The 24,046-nt window shown below is 26.4% G+C and overlaps 1 protein-coding gene across 3 annotated transcripts in view; it reads left to right on the forward strand.

Annotated features, from left to right (window-relative positions):
• Positions 1-24,046, forward strand: part of LOC130678452 (IQ motif and SEC7 domain-containing protein 1) — a 94,292-nt gene that overhangs the window by 20,314 nt on the left and 49,932 nt on the right. The window contains exons 1-2 of one of the 3 annotated variants that reach the window (XM_057485653.1): positions 9,718-9,869; positions 16,371-16,418. The exons of 1 other annotated variant lie outside the window; for it this stretch is intronic. In XM_057485653.1, the coding sequence (XP_057341636.1) occupies positions 16,399-16,418 (20 nt within the window). In that variant the 5' untranslated portion in view covers positions 9,718-9,869; positions 16,371-16,398. Of the gene's footprint in view, positions 1-9,717; positions 9,870-15,945; positions 15,993-16,370; positions 16,419-24,046 lie in introns of those variants that run through there. One more of the 3 variants, XM_057485651.1, reaches the window with a different exon arrangement.

The raw sequence follows: 24,046 nt of genomic DNA on the forward strand, positions 1-24,046 counted from the left end.
ACGAGGTCGTTTCATCAAATTATTTTTATTGGTTTATTTTTTGAACAATCACTACTTTAAATTATTCAAAATATATTACTATTTGAGACTAATATATATATTACTATATTTCATTATGATATGGGTTAGATTAGTTTGTGGTTTTGCGGTTAGACGAGGAATTTAATAGGGATCGTATTTGAGAAATAAAATAAATTATAATAATGCAATATACGAAATATTATTATATTAATTAATATGAATGGGAGATTGCGGTTAAATGTCGAGTATGTTTGATGTATATATAGCTAGGTTTATGAGATATATAGGTAAAATATCTTTGACCAAATTGGAGGCGTGCCAGGTGATTGTAGGCTATATCAGTTAATTCACTCTCAACAACAACGTGGCCCTAGATCGAATGTAACCTTGATTTGGCGCCCGCCTACACTTCTGTCCCATTATATGTCTGTATACTCATCTGGTTTATTTGTAGTCCATATACTCTAGGGCCTAGATAGTCTATAGGTACTTTTCAGTATAATTTGTGTTCAGCTACCGAGAAAATGATCAACCCTGATTGCTCTTTCATTGTTTTGTTACTTATTATACTAAAACACTGCTGGCTTTATGCCACTTCTCTTACTTCTTGTACCTTCAATCGTAAACGCCTCTGTAAACTTTAAGCGTTAATTTACTTTTTTTTTACGCTTTAATAGCTATTGTGTCATTTATCACGCTTATTACACACAAAGTAACCGTTTAATTGTTTTAAATAAACATTTTTTAGTTGTAAATTAAAAATTGAAGTTTTAAATAATTGTTTGTGAAATTAATTTATGAGATTTGGATTTCATTTCACAAAAAATTTTAATTTGTTAATTGGTAACGCGAGATAACCAGAGCGTGTTTTAATTTATGTATTAATTTAATGCAGCAGTTTGATATAATAATTAAATTATGTACATGGAGAGGAAATTATGGTAACCGTTCCTAGGTCGTTTATGAAATATCATCTCATACGATTATGGTAATAATTATTTTGAATTATGGAATATACGTCCGGTATTTCTGGGAAAAGTTTCCATAACTATAGGAACAATTTCTATGATTATGGTAGAAGTTCCTATATCGTATGGCGATTGAATTATGCACTGAAAAAAAAGAAACATTCGTCCCAAAAAATCAGTTGATTTGCGGCTTTTTCTAAAATATTTCTTTATGACAAATAAATATATTTGGTACAACTAAATATGACAGTTAATTCAAATAATTTTATAATTTGACTGAAATATATTATTTATTTGTGGCAAGTAAATGATATATTTGTGACGAATAACCTGAAATTCGGCGATACTATACATATATTTGAAGCCCATATTTACTTGCAGCAATTGGATCATTTCTTTAGCACAAATAAATAATTTATTTCACGCAATTAAATTACTCAAACATATTGTATCTTTCTCACAATTAAATATTTATTTGGCCATATTCAAATATACGATATCTTTAGCTCAAATAAATTTTAGTTGACTCAAATGAATTTTTTTTTTCAGTGTGATAATGATTTGTTCCTAGGTGCGTATGGGAATAAACCCTTTCTATATATCATGGCAACCGTTCCTATAATATATGCACATGTGAAATATTTTCATAATATTATGGTAATTGTTCCCATATTACTATGGTAACAATTACTATGTGGTAGTATGGTAATGGTGACCATAATGCGTGGTAATGATTATCATAATAGTATGGTAAAAGTTACTAATAGTATTGGAAATGGTTACCATAATGTGTGGTAATTATTACCATAATAGTATGGTAAGAGTTACTACGGTAGTATGGTAATGGTTACTATAATGTGTGGCAATGATTATTATAATAGTATGGTAAAAGTTACTATGGTAGTATTGGAAATGGTTACCATAATGTGTGGTAATGATTATCATAATGTGTGGTAATTATTACCATAATAGTATGGTAACAGTTACTATAATATAAAGAATTTTTAAAAGGTTATGGCTGTGGTAATCATAATGATGGTAATGATTACCATAGTATTGTAGTAATTTTTACATCATACCATACACTATGGGAATTATTACCATATCATGTGATAACGTTTAACATATAATCTATGGTAACGGTCACCATATTAGTATGATAACGAGTACCATGATTTGTATGGATACCATTCCTATAATGAATATTTCACATAAACCTGTAATCATACGATATGTAAACCACCCTCATTATATAGTGTAATTGTTACCGTAAGTTTCTCTACGTGTATTAGTAATATGAGCCTTTAAATTCATATTTAAAATATGCATAGAATTACTTTAGATGTTGCATACTTCGGTGATATTAAAAATAATTACTTTAAAAATTATCATTATAATTTTTAAAGTAATTAATTTATAAAGTTTATTTCGAAACTAACCGGCTAAAATATTTGAAATTTAAATATATAAGTATTTTAGTTCCACGGTGGTAATTTAACTCTATATACATTTTAGTGCTTAAATCCCCCGAGCTTAATTACCTTCAAACTTGTGCAATATTGATTCAATAATTTCCGATTTCTGATTCACATCAATATTAACAATACATTTAATAATTAAGTATCGAATCATGTGAAATGATGTCAGTAAATAATCACAATAATAAATTTTATATGATTCACGTACAGCTTTTGAGGACTACTCGATATGAAATGTAAATATTGGTATTAAAAAAAATATAACTTTTTTTTTTTAATGTAATTCGAAAAAAATTCAATTTTTTAAAATAAATCACAAAGTTTTACTTTAAGTAATTAATTATTTTTTATAAAAATGAAATTATTTATAGTTTTACCCATCCGACATATTTTAATTAAATCTAATCAATATTTGGCATCAAAAGAGTTCATATCTAAAGATAACAAGAATAAAAAAAAATCCGGCTAGCAATTTTCCAATTTTAGATATTTTATAATAAAGTTTTTTTTCTGTACGTTAATTAGGATTTTTTTACAAACTATAGATTTTTATCAAAAGTTAACAGTACTTTCATAAGCCATGTATTTTTGTACGAGTTTTATTAATTATCATGAAAATTACATCATCATAATAATAATAAGCATAATTCATACTTTTAATTAATAATTATTTATTTGAATAAATATACTCATATTTTTTTTTTTTTATAAAAAAATTATATATTTTTGACCAAATCAGGCATACATTTTTACAATAATAATTATTAGTTATTACACCTTAAAAAATTCGCGAAGTGATTGAATTTTTAGTTATTCACTTCCATCAGAGTGAAATTCACTCCGCAGGGGAGTTTTCGCGGAGTAAATAATTTTTTATTAATTTAATCCCTCCGGAGTGAAATTCACTCCGGAAAAGAGTTTTGGAAATATTATTAAAAAAATAACTCCACTAAATAAAATCGAAGTAAAAACTCGCGTATTATATTACTGATCAGCTGATACGCACACACACACGCACACACTTACACACACACACACACACACTCGCACACCTGAACACATACATGCATGCACACACTGTTTGACAGTTAAATATAAATTCATTTCAATGTTAAAACTCCGGACCGGAGTGAATTGAGAGTTAAATAAAATCCGCGTCACTCCGAGATCACTCCGCTAACAAAAACACCCAAATCACTCCGCATACAGAGTAAATCGGGATTTTTTTCAGCGGAGTGGTTTCGGAGTGATTTGGTTTTTGGTTCAATCCGCGTTCACTCCGATTCGGAGTTTCATATTTAAATAAACTTCCTTTCAGAGTAAATTGCACTCCGAAGGGATTAAATAAATAAACAGTCATCTGCTCTGCATCGATGCCGTGGATCCACTCCAGATTTAATTCGCGTTCACATCGCAAATTTTTTATAGTCTATAAAAGACTGGCATAGCTCTTTTAGATATTAACATAAGAAAAGTAATTAGTAAAAAAAAAAAAAAAAAAGAACTATAGATTGAAGAAATAAATCATTATGTACTTGAAAGATAAATAAGGCACTTTTCATTGAAGATATTCTATGCGTGGCAATAGAAGGGAATAAAAGAGAAGAGAGTGCAATTACTGCGGGGGTTGGAAGAACTATTGATTGTAGCAAAGTTCCACCAGTATACAGTACACTCTTGTGTACACCAGGCAACACAGGGAGATGTTGTTGGATGCATTGTCACCCCTCTACGCCCCTTTTTATCCCCCACTCTCACTATCATTCTCTTTATCACTCTCTTGTATATTTATATACATATATACCTCTATCTATATCTATATATACTACTACTACTACTGTTACTGTTACTACTACTATACTCTTCTGGTTCTTCTCTGCTCTTCGTTTTCTTGTTACTTCACAACGAGAGTGGATAGAAGAGATGAGTCGAGAGCGGTACTGCTCCAACTCTGGATAAGTACCGTGGTTGAAAGACACGCAGTCAGGTTTTTTTTTTTAAAATATAACCCCCTGTCAAACAGTCAAGTGCGTGTTATTTTCAAGTGAGATAGACATTTTGCACAATAAAGTTCGTTAGTCCTTCGGGAAATTAGCTTATCGTTTATAGTCATGTTAAAACTTGGTTAAGTATTCGCGGGTGAAAAGATAAACAGTTGCGCTGAAAATTCAAATTATTCGTAAAAAACTTTTTTTTTTTACGATAAATATGTGCGGCTGCCAGTTGTTTTGTTGTTTCGCTGAACAAAGAGATCGAGTGCCTATGATAGAAGAGATATAAGCTTTTAAAGTGTTCATTGAATGAGTTCATTCGGCTTTATTGCTAAATACTATCTGGCAATAAAAAAAAAAAATTTTTTTGTTATTGTAGGTATTACAATAAATATATTTTTTATTTTAAGAATTAGTTCACATAATATCAAAATTTTTTTTATGTCAGTTAAATGATACATCGATCAATCTCAAATGTCATGAAAATGTCAATTTTTATGCTAAAAAATTTTTTTTTTAAATTTAATTAATTAAAATTATGTCGGATAAAAAAAATCTAGTCTGAATATATTTTAATTATTGAAAATTCATCTATTTTTTTTACTAAAAGTAATAATTTAAAATTCAATTATTTATTCATACAAATATAGTCATAAAAACATAAATAATTAAATGTTTTATGACATACTCAAATATTTATAATGTCTGGCCATTTTTTTTCATTAAAAAATGAAAACTCGTTGGACAAATTCCAAAAATACGAGGTATTGTGGGGCTACTTTTTATTATTAATGAATATATGTTACGAGAGGAGATTAATGTTCGATGTATCGATCGTTTAAACACATGGTGTACTCAATCTGGAAATTTGTGAATATTTTTTCCTCTAGATTTTACAATATAGTACAATACAAAAAGCTTTAAATTACGTAAAACATAATCATAAAAAAGTCCATTAAATATTTTTTTATTTAAATTTTCGAAAGACCATCTATATTTAAATTTTGTTGACCTCTTAGCAGACGATATTTTATCTATTTTTCGTAAATTTTTAAAGCTCAATAAAATATGTACATACGAGATAAATATTTAAAAAATTTATTTACATTTTTAGTGAAAAATATGAAGATAAAAAAAAATCTTAGAGTTTAAAATTTGATTAAACTCACGGAACGGTCGTTGAAAACCAGTTCGTTAACAAGAATCGTGTGGTTGGGGTTTTATCGATTTTTAATAGAACGTTCATGCTTTCCCCAGCAACCCCATAAAGTGCCATGAGTAGTATAGAGGTTGACCGTGCAGTGAGGTGGGTGCAAATCGTATAGAAGGGAGAGTATAAAGTTTAAGCCTACCCTATTGAATCATGTAGTCTAGCTCTTGCTTTCCTTGTTTTTTTCCCCTCTGATGTGTAATACCCATTACACACTCAACTCTAACACGTGAATATATATGTATATATATGTATATATCGCTATCTTTTTTTTATATAGTATAGCACCCTTGTAATGTGAACGAATGAGAACGTAAACGCACCCACCCTTAAACTATCCTACTGTTGAGAGTTTGCCACGACATGTCCTTTGGTAAAGGCCTTTGCCACTACTAATTTTTAGCGAGTGAATCATTCCCTGCACGTTACAACTACAAAAGTCATCACATCACAAATAATGAAGTCACTACACACATACATATATGCTAGTGATATTTAAAATAGAGCAGTTGTTTATTAGTAGACGTATATTCTAGTATAGTATGATATGACGACAATCAACAGTCACGTGTTTGAATTTTTCACGTTAACGATAGGAGAGTGTTGTAATTGGTATTTGAATGCACAAATGTACTCCACCACTAGAGTGTTATATACAATCGTCGACAGTTGACGGTTCGTTGTATGTCACTAATTATTTCATTCGCCTTCTGTCTTTATTGATCACGCTTGTTTTTTTTTTTTTAATTTTTTTACGGTGACATGTGAGAGGCCAATTCAAATTTTTTTATTTATTATATTTGTTTTTTAATTGGCCATCAAGTTGTAGTGTGCATTGAATTTTTATGTTTATGTTTGTTACCATAGAATTTGAATTTCAAATTATATTTTTTAATTGGTTGTGTTTTTTTAATATTAATTTTTGAATATTACATTTATTTAATGGTTACAATATTTTTCAAAATGATAATTAATTAAATTTTGTTACGAAATTTTTATTGACAAAGAACTCGAGACTGATGTAAAATATAAATATACATGAAAATCGATGAATAGAATTGGCTTTGATTGGATATTTTAATAAAGTTTGTTTTTTCGTTCCAGTTAATTTATTAAACTCGTAATTTTGGTAAATAGACATTTTAATTAAATTCATTTTAATTAGTTTTTTAATATAGAATTTATAAAACAAAATTTTCATTTAAAGCTAATAGAAGATATTAAATGAAGAACAAACAAAAGACTTTTTAATTGGTAGCTAATTAACTATTAATTAAAGTTATAAATGTTAGAAAAATACGTTATATAAATTTTCTCTATACTGTGTTATAATATAAAACAATTTCGTGCTGCATGAGCATAAATAATTATCAAAGATATTTTATGTTTTCATATAAAGCATATTTTTAATTTGATTTATCAAATTACCGTTAGATGACCAATAAAGAAAAGTCTTCTTACCCGTAGAGATATCAAATTCAATTTCTTTTGTCAATCGATGTAAAATTTCGTAGCTTCCGAGTTTTTAATTCATACTGAGTTAAAATTAAACCAATTCCGTGATCCAAAAACGATGTTCTTGAAGATTGGAACGTTTTTCGCGCAACGAAAATGAAAAAAATTTACGAAACTCTACTGCTTAAGGGTGACTTGAGTGGTGATTAGGGGTGGCTACAATTTTCGGCTAACATACTAGTGCCTATGCGAAACATTTCAGAAATCTAGATTCAGTAGATTTTTATTTTTCATTTTGTTTTTTTATTTTAGTTCCGCAAAAACGTTCCGATCTTAAGGTACATCAAAAACGAGTGTTTTCGTTCGAGTAATGAGTATTTTTGTCATTGTTATATTATTTTAATGAAAATTATATCCCGAAAGATTTTATACTAACCAAATTTTTAAATTTTACTTTTCTAATTATGTCTTGAATACACGCAAAGAATTTTTGAATAAAAATTACCCATAAAATTTGATACTGTAAAGACATCTAGCCAGTAACTAAATTTTTACTGTGTTGTTAGTAGAAATTTCACTTCTTTTACATGCTATCGAGTAGTATGTTTTACAATATGCATGGGACAAATTTAGATATTTTCCACCTCGCAGCATCATATTTTTTGGGTAATTTTTACTTAAAATTTCTCTGTGTGTAATTGTGCGATTTAAATGATGAAAATCTTTCGAAAAAGTTTATCTTAAACTTCTTTTGGTTCCTATAAAAGTGACTGTTTTAACAATTAATTAATAAATTAAAAAAAAAAAAGGAAAATTCTACAATTCGGTCAGTACGGCTTAGCTTTAAACATAAATTGATTAATATATTTAATGAGAATTCTAAAAGATCAAAGGGAATGAAAATAATGATACGTTTGTTTCCTATTGATACTTATATATATTTACTCAAAGCATAGCTATATAACCTTGTATGACCGACTTTCGGAGCATTCACCCTACTATTTTTCATTATTTCTTACCTCGATGTCTGGTTAAATGATTCGTGATTTTATTAAAAAAAGAAAAATTGTTTAATTTATTAATTCCATTAAATTGATGAATTTCGGTTATTTGACAATGAAACATAAATTATATTTTATGAATTTCTTATTCATTTAATATTTTATAGTTATTGAGAGCTGTATTTTTGACTGTTTTAATTCAAATGCTCAATATTTACAAAATTGGAATGCTCAGGGTTTATTGCATTGTTATATTTCTTAGTATTCGGTTTTAGTTATTAACCATATTAAAATTAAATATTTATTTCTTGAAACAAAACTCATTATTTTAATTCCCATCAACATCATCATAATTTTAGTAAAGAATTTTCAATGAGTTACACAAAAAAACTTTTCAATTAAATTAGCCAACAAATTTGATACTTTCAAAATATTTAGTCAGCATGTGAATTCTTTCCTAAATATTTGGTAAACATGGCACTTAGTCCATATTATTGATTACTACATTTAACTATAGTAATTTATTTTGAAAAATTCTTAGCGTGCATACAATCAATTTCAACATTTCTAAAATAATTATTATGAATTCTTTCGAGTAATTAATTTCCCTGCAATTTATAATTCCATACCGACGTTAGGTATTTTTCTATAAACATTTTATCCGCGTATTGCTTCACAGTTAAATGTCATTCTCTAGTCCGACAAATATTGAATTAAACATTCAATCGAATTTGTTTACTTGCATCCCAGAAAAATTGGCCGTTATTTTATTCCCAATAGTGATAAAAAGAATTTGCAATTTAAATAAAAGTTATTTTTTAAATTTAATTATTTCAAATAAAATTCGTCAGTAGAATTTTTAAATATTCTAAATAAAAAATTTTTTAATTTAGCTTTACTTGCACGATTGGAAAACAATGAAAGTCAATAATGTGAAAATAAATAAAAATAAAAATTTTATTGAACTATTATTCATGGGGTCTGTTTTACTATACCTATATAAACTATAGTTTTCTGTTGAAATAGCTTGACGATCGGTCGCGATTTCCCACGAGACACATCCCCATCGTGTGTTATCGGAGCATATATATATATAGCAATTCAAGAGACGAAAACTTTCCATTTCGTAGATAGTAAGTATAGAATAGAAGTACATCAGTATATATAGGTATAAAAGTAATGTACAAAGATAGTACTGTATTATTATTTAGAAAGAATACAACAAGTTAGAAAGATATTACATAGATCGTTGATCCTTTATTGACTATACTAATAATATAACCAACGGAACGTAATAATGTTTAGAATGATAGTATGAAGCTCTATGTTGTTATTTCCACACCCAAGTAATCTTATGTATATATATTATTATATATATGTATATGTATACTGACACACTGTCATCAAATGACGTCACACTTACAATAAGTTGAGATCGAAACTTCACGGACAATCAGTTACTCTTTGCCATAAACGGAAAGTTGCCCCACTCTATTTATATATTTGCAAACCGAGTTATATATTTAATATATACATGCACATATAATGTGCATGTATGCATATGTATTACCAATCTATCCAGTAGAAGCCTTGTAGTCTCCTTCGACGACAGTTTCGCTTTGACCGCGATTTTGTTAAAATCAGTATTATTATTCTTATTTATATTTATATTTTTCTCAGTTTCAATTGAAAATTATTCCATTGGCTTACTTAAACTTTCTTCACGGATTTATTTTTAACTTTATGTAAGTTTTTCTTTTTTTATTTCTTTTTTCATAAACTATTTTTATACATATAATTTTTTTTTATATGAAATTATGCGATTAATCTATTGAAGAACTTAATGAATTTTTTTTTTTCACAAAAAATTTTTCTATTGCTTTTGATTATTAAAAATTCAAAATAAAAAATATTTAATTAACTTAAAATTCCTTTAGTAAAATGAATTATTTAATAACTAAGTTATTGGGAAAAAAATAAATACGGAGATAATTGAATAATTCTTAAGTATAAATTATTCATTTAATAAATTCTTAACTTAAATATTTAAGAAATTAATAGATTAGTGAATTCATAATATATTTTAATTGGAGTTTAAACTCGATTGAGCATAAAAACTTTCAATAATAACAAAAATTTAATAATTATACAGTAATGATATTCCTAATGATTAACATAAAAAAATGTCATTTATAAACAGAATGTTAGATATCTAAGCATCGAAAATGATTATATAAATTAGTGTGATACCTGAATAATTATTCTAAATATTTGGTGAATTTTAAAAATAAATTACATATTAACTGATGGCTTATTTATGTGGGCAACAAATTGATTGGAGTGATAAATTACGCGACAGTAAAATACGCGGATAAAAACATCAAAGCCACGACATCTAGAATATTAAATGATTAAAAGCAAAAGCTTGTATTGGTACAAATTAAACTGGTATCTGTGACAAATATTTGTCATGGAACCAACTAACGGATGTCTGTTATGTGGATTGGTGTATTTGAAAATTGCGCTGGGAAATAGCGAGGGTGGAAATTATGGAACATAGTGGGGGTTGAATTAAAGTTGAGGCCAATCGCCGAAATTACAGTCAGTAGCAGTAGCCCGGTTCGTGGAATGGTAATAACGTTAGTACTGCTACTGCCACTGCTGCAAGTTATAGTTTCTGTTCACCCTCACCCCTGATGACGCTTAAAATATATGAAGCCAGAGTTTATATATATACACATACATATGTATATATGTGTGAGTATGATGTACATACACTTTCACTTTCAAACCAGGAAGGACACCCAATGCCAGTAGACATAGTGTAGATGAGAATATATACATATATACTAGTGTGCAAAACTACCCTCGGATATCGCGCGAAACCTACCAGGGTACATATTGATCGACCAAACGTGGTATAAGGGGTCTTACGACCTTAACGCTTGGCTTCGCACGCGACATCTACTATTATACGGCTAAATGTTACTTCAATATTCCGTCAATTTTATCTTTCAAATTTATCTACGCTTACTTTTAACTAAATCCAATGTTATAATTATTTTTATTAAAAATTTAATTTCCCTTGATTTAAATAAAATAATTTCATTTTTAAATTATTAATATTTTTTTAATTTACCTAAATATTTTTTTATTCAATTATTTGAAACACTATTTTTTACAAAAAATAATTTGTCAATATATTTAAACATTACACAAAAAAAGAATGAAAATGTAATTTGTGCAAAACAGAATCTAATTATTGTTTTTAATTAACAAACGATAAAAGCAAAAATAAAAAGCTTTCAATTTTATGACTACAATACAAAAGAATGTAATTATCTTTTGTTCAGAAGATAATTAAGAAAATAAGAAAATAAATTACGTCAGTAAGTGACGTAGATATATTTTGAATATAAATATATTATCATTAAATCATTCGTCATTAAAGTATTATCATTGTTATCATTATTTTTATTTATATATAAGTAACTTACAACATCACAGCACTTCATTTAATATTTATTTATGCTTCGTCTTTGTTGCTTTTTTCTTTCCCTTTAAATCTCAGTACCGGCGTTATAGCGATATTGAATATAAAAGCGAAAAAATAAAATATCACAAGCTAGATAATTTTTTTTTTCACAAACACTTTTTTTTTAATACACAGACGATTTTAAATTGCCTCGGTTAAAAGCAGAAAGCGCATTAATTTTGTTTTCCTTTGTATATATTCTTACATATAAACATCAACTTTTAAAGTTTACTGTTAAAATTTTTCTTGAAATTCAAAGCAAATTACTTGAAGCTGACAAGTTCAAATCGACCAGAAATCAAAAAAACAAATATTATCATTCTAATTTAAATTATTTACATACTTTATTTTTATACACAATTTTTAATTTCTTCACTGTTAAAATATCGGGAGTGAATACCGATTTTATTTCAATCCAAAAAAAGCGGAATAAATAAAGATTTTTTTAGCGTTTTGATTTCGTTTTGACACTTGAATAAATTTATAAATTAATGGAAATAACTTTTTTATGAAAAATTATAAATATTTTTATAAATGATTGATTTAGGTATTGATAATTGAACATTATATATTTTATTTTCAATTTATGAAAAGCTTTAGTAACTCAGTAAGTATACGAAGAAACTATTCTCGTTTGAAATAATATATGGTGTCATATTAAAACCGGACCTTTCTGGTTTTCCGTGGAAATCGAAATAAACACATGCAAACATTACTATTGCTGTAGTAAAATTGACAATGATTATTGGTACGGAGCACGACGAAAATGGCATCTGTCAACTGCATGAAATCATGCTCAATAAGCGTTTAGAAAATGAAAAATTTTACAATGTAACATATTATTTTGTGGTATGATTAATGTAAATCATATGACAGTTTATAACTTATAGGGAAATTATACTAATGATGGAAAATGAAAAATCTATTTCTTTAACTTCATGCTGTTTATAATTTTGTAAAATCATTTATGCGAAAAAAAGTAATTTAAAAATTTTTTTTCACCTAAACATCAATTTCATATCTAGTATATATATAATATTTTTGTCTAGGTTACTCACATAATATTTTTTCTTACTATTACTATCTGAAAATTGCGCAGGAGCACCTAATAAAAAATATTAAGTTAGACAATCCGCTAATTAGAACATCAAAATATAGATATACAAATACATGGAGTGATCGGGTACTAGGTCTTTTACCTTGTAAGTAAAGGAAGATCGTAATTATTTCCGCACTCAATATAAATGTCGAAACATTTAAGAAAAGCGAAAACTTTTTTTCGAAGAATATTTCACTCCAAAGGAGAGTAATAAATAAAAAATAATTCATTCCTCGTTCACTTCGGAAATTTTTTATAGCGTAAGCCACATTTCAATAGTGAACAAATTATTACAATACTTAAGATATTTTAAACTACAGCTATATGATTATCAAACTCACTAACTACTGGACTTTTCAATTTCAATATTCAAAAGAAAATCAAATAATTTTTTTTAAAAACTTCTAAGCTATTTGAATTCATAATATCAATTGGTAATTCTTGCTCTCTTAATTTGAATCAGTGAGAAATCTACTGGTTCATTCAGTGAGTAAAAAAGTCACTGGTGAATCAGTGAGATTCAAAGTTGCTCACTGGTAAGCTAATGAATGAGTATTGGGTTCACTGATTCAAACCAGTGCGAAATTTAAGTACCTCGAGTGTCCGTTGTCAACAGCGACCTATGATTAGTTACACCGGTTATACCAAGTTATACATACCCTGACGTTTGTTTTTTAATGTCAATATTGAATTAATTAATAGATTTCAAGCCAAATTGTGGCCCTATTATTGCATTTTCTATTTAGCATAAATTATATTATGTTTTTAATTTAAGTTGTCCTCCAAGCCTTGATAATTTTTATAATTCAATCGACCATTATATTTGTGAAATTTCGAAGAAAGCTCGAAGTGCAGTTTCCTTCTTCCACATTATTTTGAATAATTTTAACACAGTTGATGTTATAGAAGTTGAATAAAGTGAATTTGCGTAAATATGTTTTTAATTCATTTATTTTATGTAAATAATCATCCCCTATCTGTATAAGTTGGGTTCCGATGAAAATTATATCAGCTCACTGTTGAATCAGTGACTACGTCCGCCATCAAAATTCACTGGTTTATCAGTGAAGTTCACTGAGTAACCAGTGGGATTAAATGGCCGCCAAGACCACTAGTCGAATCAGTAAGTTTTACTAGTAAACCAGTGAGGTATAATTGGCGAACCAGTAGAAATCCACTGATTCAAATTAAGAGAGTACCAAAGCCTTATTGCTGTTATCGTAAATGAATGCTCATATATAAATGAAGAAAAATTCAGCACTTTGAACGTGATATTATTTTTGGCAGCTAGTCTATCAGACCGCCTGATTAAAATCTTCCTCCTTGAATATGCTACGCATAAATTCTAGCTTTCCTGATTTCGGGATTTTGTACTCTCTCAAAATGAATCAGTGAAAAGTGCTGCAAATCAGTGAATATTCACTGCGAATCAGTCCCAAGTATCTCACTAATTGAATCAGTGATACACTTGGGACTATCTGTGTAGTGAATATTCACTAATTGGAATACTTTTCACTGATTCATTTTAAGAGAGTAAAAACAGCATAAATTTACATGACAATTATCGTTAAAACTCGAAAAAATTTCAACAGTGTACGTAATATAAAGGCTATACTAGATAAATAAATTGTAATTGATTTTCTCATATTATATACATCTATTTATTTTTATATTTCCAACATTTAATTTATCTGTCTTTCATGTCACACAAAAGTTCATTTATTGGCACTGAAACGATTAATAAAAATATGAAATTTATCAATTTTTTTATAAGCCAACTCATGTAGAACAGACTAACAATTTTATATTTAAAAATATATCAAAATCACATACAATTTATATTAAATCAATAATTATTTATTTTGTTTATCACATTTTTTTATATTCAAATTTATTTATTATACAAAACATCATATATTATTTTATATACAAGAAAAAAATGAATATGTGGGTGGATAAATAAAACGTGATATTGCATAGAAAATGTGATCTCTTTTTTCCTGTTTGTACTTGACACGACGATGCTCGCGTAAAAAAAAAAATAATAATAATACGATAACAAGATTATCATGATTTTCTCATATGTGAGAAAAGTGGGCGTCATTTCACGTCTCTCGAGGGCGTAAAACTTTTTTACTATCGACTAATATCATCTATCTAACCCACGTTCTAAATAAAAAAAAATCGGCTTTGATTTATGCTAAATCATTAATTTATGGAATAATTATATCAATTTTACTCAATAAATTATTATTTCATTCAAACCGTTCAATTTAAGTTAATAAATAATATTCATATAAAATAAAAACTATTAAATATATTTGCATTTTGAGTTTCTTATAAAACTAATTTGTAAAATAATTAAAAGGGCTTTATTTTAAACTTGAATTATCTGGTTAATTAACTATTTTATACAAAGTTTTATTGAACTTTATTTGTAATCGACCGACTTGTTTTTTTAAAATTTGTTTTTTTTTTTTTCACAAACTTTTATTCCATTCAATCAGGTCACACGAGTTTATCTAAAGTTGTTTGTAGATTTCTTTTATCCCCATTCATTATTTTATTTTTTGTTTCATTATTTAACTTCCCTGCTCATTTTATGTTGCTATCACTAGCAGATACATTTCACTCGCAGATTTTTAAAAAAACACACCTACTACACTATTTGCATTATAAACAATGCATTTTCATTTTTATTTACTCTCATACATACAAGCACTTTTATAATTAAAAAAAAAATAATGTCATTTTATGATAAATTTATTTGAAACAAAAAATATCTTTTTAACCATTAATTTTTTTAGTCATGCTTGTAGCATTTTATATATTTAAATTAGTAAAAATAATTATGAAAATTATTTTTTATATTTTTGACATCTTTAATAAATTTCTCCTACCAGTTTTTTTTCTTCTTATCTTCATAAGACGTAAATATACACATCTATATTTGTATATATATATATATATATATATACAACTGATAAGATAAGAGTACACTAATTTACATCCATCAAGACACTTTTGTCGGTAAAAACAATCAATACCACACGTATTGTCTTAAAAGTCTTGGCAATAAAAGTATCAATAAATTTTTCTAAACTCTTTAAATTATTTAAATTAAATTGTGTTTAATTATTTGAACAAAACATAATAATAAATTAAATTTAATAAGTGAATGTGATAGAAATAAATCTGTATTATGGGTTTATTTTGTACAAGAAATACATACAGGTACAAATTGTATAAAGTTATTTGATATAATAGAAAATAATCGATAATTATCGATATTTCTGGTGTTAAATAAAAAAATAAAAGACTAATTCATCTAATAAAGTTATCAATTTTTATTAAAATTAAATCAGTGTCAACAAGTTTTTGATATCGTTGTTGTAGATTACTCTTATAAATGATTGTATATTTTTACAGAAGAGATTTTAAGGTTAAGAATTAACCAGAAAGTCGAATTATTTATAAAATTAAAATTTTTGACAGTTAAAGTGGATATTTAAAATTTTTTAAAGCAGTAGTTTTGTTTGGGAATGTTATTTTTGTATACAAGTAATATTTAGTTTGAAAAAATTAAATTATATTTTTTTGTTTTTGTTGCAGGTGAGTCATTATTATTGATCGAGCAATTATGAAAGCAACGATAGCCAGGTAAAATTGTTATTATACCACGTCGAGTGATATTTTCATTTTCGCGTTAATAATATAAATGTCATTTGATAGAATGATTAATATTTATAATATGTTGATATTAATATCATTAATTTAATAATATATCAAATGTCAAGTTTAAATATATATATAACATCATTCCATGAATATTAAAATTCGTGATTTTATTTTTTAAACTTTATAATTGACATTTAAAATATTTTTAAAAATATTTTATCGACGTGTAGAATATTAATATGCAAAAATAACTTTAAGAGAAAAATTTTACAGCTTCTTTCAAGTTCATTATATATTTACGTGATAATCACATTGCCAACATATTTTTGTTTGATACAAATATTTTGTATGAAAACCAACAGCAAAAAAAGTTGAATAATGTTGTTAGTACTGATTTTTTTTATGTATTGAAAACTGTAAAATTTATTATTGAGATTCAAATCTGACAAAATCTTTACCTATGTAAAAAATTCCTTTCAAAAAGATTCCAAAAAAGTTCGATATGTAGAACTTCTGAGTTTGAAACAGATTAGAACTTCAAGTTGAACTTTTTTCGAACTTTTAGAATTATCATAGTGAAAAAAACGGTATAGATTTAGATCTTAATGCGAGCGAATTTTATGATACTGAAATTAGCCAACGTCTAATAATTTTTGAATTTTTTTTTAAAAGCGATAAATCATAAAAAAAAATATTTAAAAAAATTGCACTTGTGGTTTTTTTAATTTTCTCCATGTTCATATTTTTGATGTTTTTTTTCTTGTTAACAATTTGTTGAAACGAAATGTGAAAATTTTTAATTATCAACTAACTTCAGAGTTATCGAATTTTCGGTCAAATTAGGACGTTTTCAAAACATAATTTTGATAACGTATGCTAACTATATTTTTCCCCCTTTTAGAAACAGTTTAAAAATCTATGTTGGAAGAGAAAAATGTAGTTGGTTTCCATTTTTCAAAATTATATTTAAAAAAAGTTCTCATTTGACTAAAAATTCCCCCACATAAAGATCCAAATCTATCTTTGTTTTACTATTAAAATTCTATAAGTTCGAGAAAAGTCCAACTTTAAGTTCTGATTTGTCTCAAATTTAGTAGTTTTACATATCAAACTTTTTTGGAATTTTTTTTACACGGATATTCGAATCTAATTCATACAAAAATGTCATATTTTTCCAATTTTTTATTTAAATCGCCTCGTTTCTACTATGAAACTTGTTTATTAATTTTTGTGGTACAATTTGATAAAAATTTTTGACTTTAATTTTTTTATCTCGAAATTAATAATTTATTATTCAAATAATAAAATAATTTTTTTCCATAAATTAAAATTGTTTTTATAATCTGAATACCATATTTATAAATGTTTATCGATAATTTGTTTCGCACAAATTAAAATTTAAAAAAAAAAACGATGATTGAAAAATTTATAAAAACGTAAAATAATTTTGGTCAATTAAAAAATATGACAGTTGATAATTACGTCATTATCTAATATTACAAAATATAATATTGCGTATTAACTCATAACAATTTCATGAGAAATGAGAAATGAAATAGATCCACAATAATAAGTATATAAGACATGTATACAAGAGTCTTAATTATTCTCCACTTAACATATAATGTCGCCGCGCCGTGAATGTTTTTTACTCAACACAAGTGTATATTACAACTTTAATTACGGAAAAAAAAAAATTTTCCTCACAAGAGAAAGGTGCTTGTCTTCTTCTCTATTATTCTTTTCCACCAATTGAAAGGGACAATGTTCTTTATTCACATTTCCGTGTTTACAATTAAAAGTAACCCACAAAAAAATTAAGAATAATACATACATGCTATAAATATATAAATTCTTACGTAATATCACTCATTCCAAAAAAAAAAGTACTAATGATTATAAGTGGATTAAAATGTGCAACGGATCGATTTGCGGAGAATATACGCGGTCGTTCAACAGGTGCAACTACAACGTGATTATGGTTAATTAAATATTAGTTAAAATCATTTCGCAGTGATAATCTCACCGGTTAAAATAACTACTGGGGTTACTAGTAATATGATCATTCTCATAAACTTTTTTTTTTTCATTTTCTCTTTTATCTCCATTATAATTTTTTTTTTTTACGGATACTCGTCTTCCTTCCACATATTTAATTACATATTTATCCATTCGTTACACCGTATATTTCTCTATACACTATATCCTCATTACGTACTAAAGTAAAAAATTTTAATTACATTATATTATTAATTGATAAAATATGAAAATATTTTTAAAATTCAAAATAATAAAATGTTTAAGTTTTATTAAAATCATTGATACTTAATGTTTAATATTTATATTATATTATAAGTTAAATATATATACATATACATATACATATAGATATATATGTTTACTAAGATAGTCATATCTAGTCTTGATCAACTCGGTGAATGGTACGCCTCTGACTAGGTCAGTCAGTACGACGTTGCACAATTATAGACAAGGTCGTTTCCCCGTGGTTGCATGTCTCATAGTGGCCTCTACACTGGCTCTTCGTTCCTCATGAATAGTTTTTTTATTTAAAAATTATAAAAAATCCACAGAAAAAAAAAATTAAATTAAAACATTAATTAAACTGGCGGAAAACATTTTTTTTTATTCCGGCGTTATTTTATTGACATTGAAAGTTATATTTATATTATATGTTTTATTTATATGTGTACATATATTGCAAAAGTTAAATCTAAATAATAACATAGTATTTTATGAGGTATCACGTAGCTTTTCATCAATTTCCGGTAAACTCATTTCGACTTTGCCAAAATGAATTTTGCCCAGACATTGCAATTTATATTCAGTGTATATTTTCTGTCACAGACACAGATAGTTACTAAAACTGTACTGTGGTATGTTGGCTATTGCTGTACATAGCTTTTCGTCGTATGTACAACTTTCTCATCCCTCGCCGTCCATCATTACCTAACGGAATTTACACCGTTCTCTAGCATTTACTATTTAGCTATGTTACGTACTTTTTTAGTTTGTTATTTACTTAGTATTTACTTTTATTTTTTTTATTCCTTTTTGTTAATTAATTTCAAATGTTGAGTTTCATTTTGCGACATGACAAGTTACACTTGAATTAATTCGATGACATTTTAAAAGTTTCGTTATACTGTAACAAGTTCTAAATTAATTATCTCAAGCCGAGAAAATTCAGTTTTAATTACATATTACTTTTTTTTATTTTTATGTGTAATAAGAGAAAAGTCATATTTAATATCTAATTAACAACAATTTCGTATAAAGATAGAGCAAGAAAATTTTCCAAACGTTGAGGCTAATTTTCAATAATTATTTATAGAGAAAAATATTTAATAGTTTATTTTTATTGAAATCATTTAGTCGACCACCCACGCATCTAATAAACGGTCTTAGTACTTTTAAATCGTGTAGGAAGTTCTTAATAGGCCAGAAAGTGTGGAAATTATTTTTCCATTCACAAACAGTCTTAGCATTTCATGTAACTTTGAATAATATCTTAATGTTTATATATTTTAATATTTCTGTTGCATAAAGTTCTGTTTGAATTAAATAATAATAAAAATTTATTACATTCTTTTATGGATTATTGAACATTAATTAATTATTTATTTATTTGATGTTTTATTACGTCAAATTTTTAAAATACTTTCTTTATGTGACAGGTGACTTTAAATGTCTTTACATATGTTAATTTATAATAAGAAATCATTTTAATAAATAATAAAATTGTTGTTAGTATCAGCTAAAAATTTAAATATAATTTTCCTCAATATAAAATACCATTGTATGTTTTCTTTTTTTTTTTTAAGAAATTGACATGTCCATTATCGGAAAATAGTACAATTCAATTTAATAAAAAAATAAAAATGATTTTTAAAAAAATTTTCTGCCTTTCATCCTGATAATCTAGAATAAACTGGAATTTATTGAGTTCCGATAAAATTGTGTAAAGTACATGATGTGTTTTCCGATGATGACGATTTTCTGTTATGGACATATATGGATTTTATCCATTGAGCCGTTGAAGCCGATGTCTGTGGCAGAAGCTCTGTGATACAAAGTAAGAACACGACACACAGATGATAAAAGAAACAAAACTAAATGAAAATAAAACAAGTGAGAGAATTTTTACGATTCAAGTCGCGAAGAAAACGGGTTATGTTGCACTTTGCAACAAAGATTTTATTTATTTTGCTTTTTTAAAGCTTATGCATTATATATATTCACATAGTATGCAACTTTCTGATACCATTATACATTTTTCTATCCATTATTCTTTTTACAATAGAATTCAAGATGAAGAATAATATTCTTATGCCATTGACTTTATATTCATTGAAAAAACATTAATTTTTATATAAATTCACGTTATAATATTTTTCATCAAAATATATTGAGAAAAATCGAAACTGAGGTCATTTCAATTTACGAGTTTCGAAAATTAAAAATTAAAAAAAAAAAAACTAGACAAAAAGTAAACTATAAAAATTTTAATCTTTGTAAAAATTTTGCACTAAACAGTTCTATTTTTTGAGTGAGATTTGGTGTCAAAAATATGTGTGCATATATTTTTTTATATTTAAAAAAATGTTTTTTCAAAACCCTTTTCCTGTCGGCTGGTAACACGAATATCACGCGTTTCATAATTTTTTGATTAATGTCAAATTTTCATGAAATGTCACTAAGATATGCATCAAAATTTGAGCGCAGTTGTTTTTATTATTACACTCAGAAAATTAAATGATTGCAGTTACTATCTATTTATGGTAAAATTTTTTACCATCAACCCGATGGTAGTGACAACTATCTGGATGATTGTATAAATCATATTTATGGTAACTGTTACAATCATGTATGTTAATTAGAGATAGTTACAGTTATCATTTTAAATAGTTGCATTTACGATCTAGATGGTTACAGTTACCATCAGAAATTGTAGTAGTTACCATTAAAGATGATTAAAGTTACCATCTAAGACAAGTAGACTTTAAACATCAAATTATGGATTTAAATAATTGTAAAAAATAAATAATTGTCATTTTTTTGTAAAAATTTTATAAATAAAATTTAAGTATGTTTGTCATCATATTTGTAATCAAAAATTTATAATTTTGCACCAGTACTTGAAAATTATTGAATTTTTGATCAATTTTTTTTATAGCATTTAATAATTTTTGTTTTTCTTTATCAGTGTTTTTATCAGTGATAAATTATCACTATCCTTGATAGGAAACATTATTATCCTGATGGTAAATATTACCATCCTGATAGTAGCTGTAATCATCTTAATGGTTACTGTTATCATCCTGATGGTAACTGTTACTATAAAAAATGGTAACTGCAATTATAACAAATTGTAGCACTAACCATCTTTACACTGAAAAATTTTTTAATCATCCTAGATGATTGCAGCTACAAATTTAGTATGATAACTCCAATCATTTATTTTTCTCCGTGTATTATTACCTAATATTTTTTTAATTTTTTGGTTTCAAAAAACATAATAATAATAATGATGATGAAACCCTATGCGCCACTCATACAGCTCAAGAATTTTTTTTTATATCAGATAACTTTTCGAAAAGTTACCATCTGCCGGTAACTCAGAATTCATGAAATATTAAAAAAAAAAAATTTGAAAAACATTTTTAGTGAAAAAAGAAATTCAAAACTAATATTACTGTCATATCAGTTATTCGGAAAACCTCCAATTAATAGATGAAATAAAAATAAAAAATTATATTATAGTATTTTTATCTTCATTTATTATTATTTTTTTTTTAAACCGTCGTCTTCTGAGTGCACGCACTGAGATGCCTTTTGAAAATTAATCATGAGATTAATCCTTTAATTATTGACACATATTTTATTATATTTAATGTTCTTGAGAACAGTAAATATTATCATTAATTTTTTGTTATTTTAGTAATCATGTGATAAGAAAATCAATACGTACATTTTGAATAAAAGCAAAAAAATTTTTTATCACTGAAATTTGACAAACTTTTTATATTGATTACCGTTTAAATCTATAAAAGTTCAATTATTTATAGTGAGTTTTTTATTTTCTTTTTAAATCATAACTTTATCAGCCCAAAAGTTTCAAGATTATGAATTTATTAAAATTGAATAAAAACTGATACGTGATAACTCGCTTTACATAATTTAACCATCGTTATTAGTCACATAAAACATCGAGTAGTCGAGTAGGGATCAGTACCTGATCACTTCATGTATTTGTACATTTATATTAGAATATTTCTATGAAAAATACATACAGGGATCGAGTACTGGTTCTTAATGAGCTACAACACTACCGTAATTGAACCTTACACGAATAAATTATTCTCGTTTAAAATGTTATGGTGTCATTATTAAGAAGGACCACCGTAACCATCGTAAATTTTACTATGGCCATAATCATTTTTGCAATATCTTTATTTCAAATTCTGTCAGGTGGCCAACATGGTCCGGCTTTACTGTGATACCATAGCATTGTAAACAAAAATAATTTCTCATGTACAGTTCCATTCAAAATTTACCCTCCAATTTTAAGTAAACCCGGGCTAAAAATAAAAGAAATACGAAAAGAATAAAAACTATTACCTATTGTTTTGTTTTTAATTAAAAAATTACTCGAAATTTAGTATTACGGTTGAGGTACTGTTTTTGGTCACTTTAAGGTCAGTTTTGGAAACTTCAAAAATTTGAATAAAACAATTTGTAAAATACGTAATGACAATTAAATTTTTACTGTGTTCAAAAAATTACTTCATCACATTATTACAATTAAAGTTTTTTTATACTTTTTTAGTAATTAAAATAAAATATTTAATGTCCAAAAATGGAGCAGTGGCCACAAATGGTACTTCTACCCTTTTTACCTTATAATCGAAAAATATTTAGAAACAGAAGAGTAATTATTCATTCTAGCTCCAGTTGACTCACAATTAACGAGTCAAATTCATTAGATAATTCTTTCCGTGTGTCTTTTAAAAAATATATAGGAAGTAATTACCAATAATAAATATGAATAATAACAAAATAATAAATAAGGAAATAAGCTATAAAGGAAGTATAAAGAAAGATATTATTTTTTCGATAAATGAAGAATCACCACGCCTAATATTACCAAGAGTCATGACCTCAAATAAGAAAGTCGATACTAACTGCTTTCTGTTCGACACATAAATGCACTCATCTTCATACACGTATGCTCATTTTTTATTATAAATTCAACTTTCTTGCAAATTTAACGCTTATTTATTTTGTGGATTTTTCTTCGCATTTTGCATTAAAATAAAAAAAAAATCAGAGAAAAAGCTGAAACTCATTTTTATTTTATAGATTATAAAATTGGTCAAATCTTGTGAATATTTTATCTATTTGAATTTAAATTCTACAAACGTTATTCCTACTGCAATCTTCTCTACCGTCTTTTCATGTCGCCTTTAACGTTAACCGGTTAAATTTTCCTCGCCTGAGTTTTTCCAATTTTACTGAAAAACGTCTCGTCGAGAGTTTTACCCCTCGAGCTATTCCCGATTTCCCGGTTTCTGTGGTCTCTGTAAACTTCA

The sequence above is a fragment of the Microplitis mediator genome, chromosome 2 (assembly GCF_029852145.1).
Source record: "Microplitis mediator isolate UGA2020A chromosome 2, iyMicMedi2.1, whole genome shotgun sequence".
In the NCBI taxonomy this organism is placed as follows: Eukaryota; Metazoa; Arthropoda; class Insecta; order Hymenoptera; family Braconidae; genus Microplitis; species Microplitis mediator.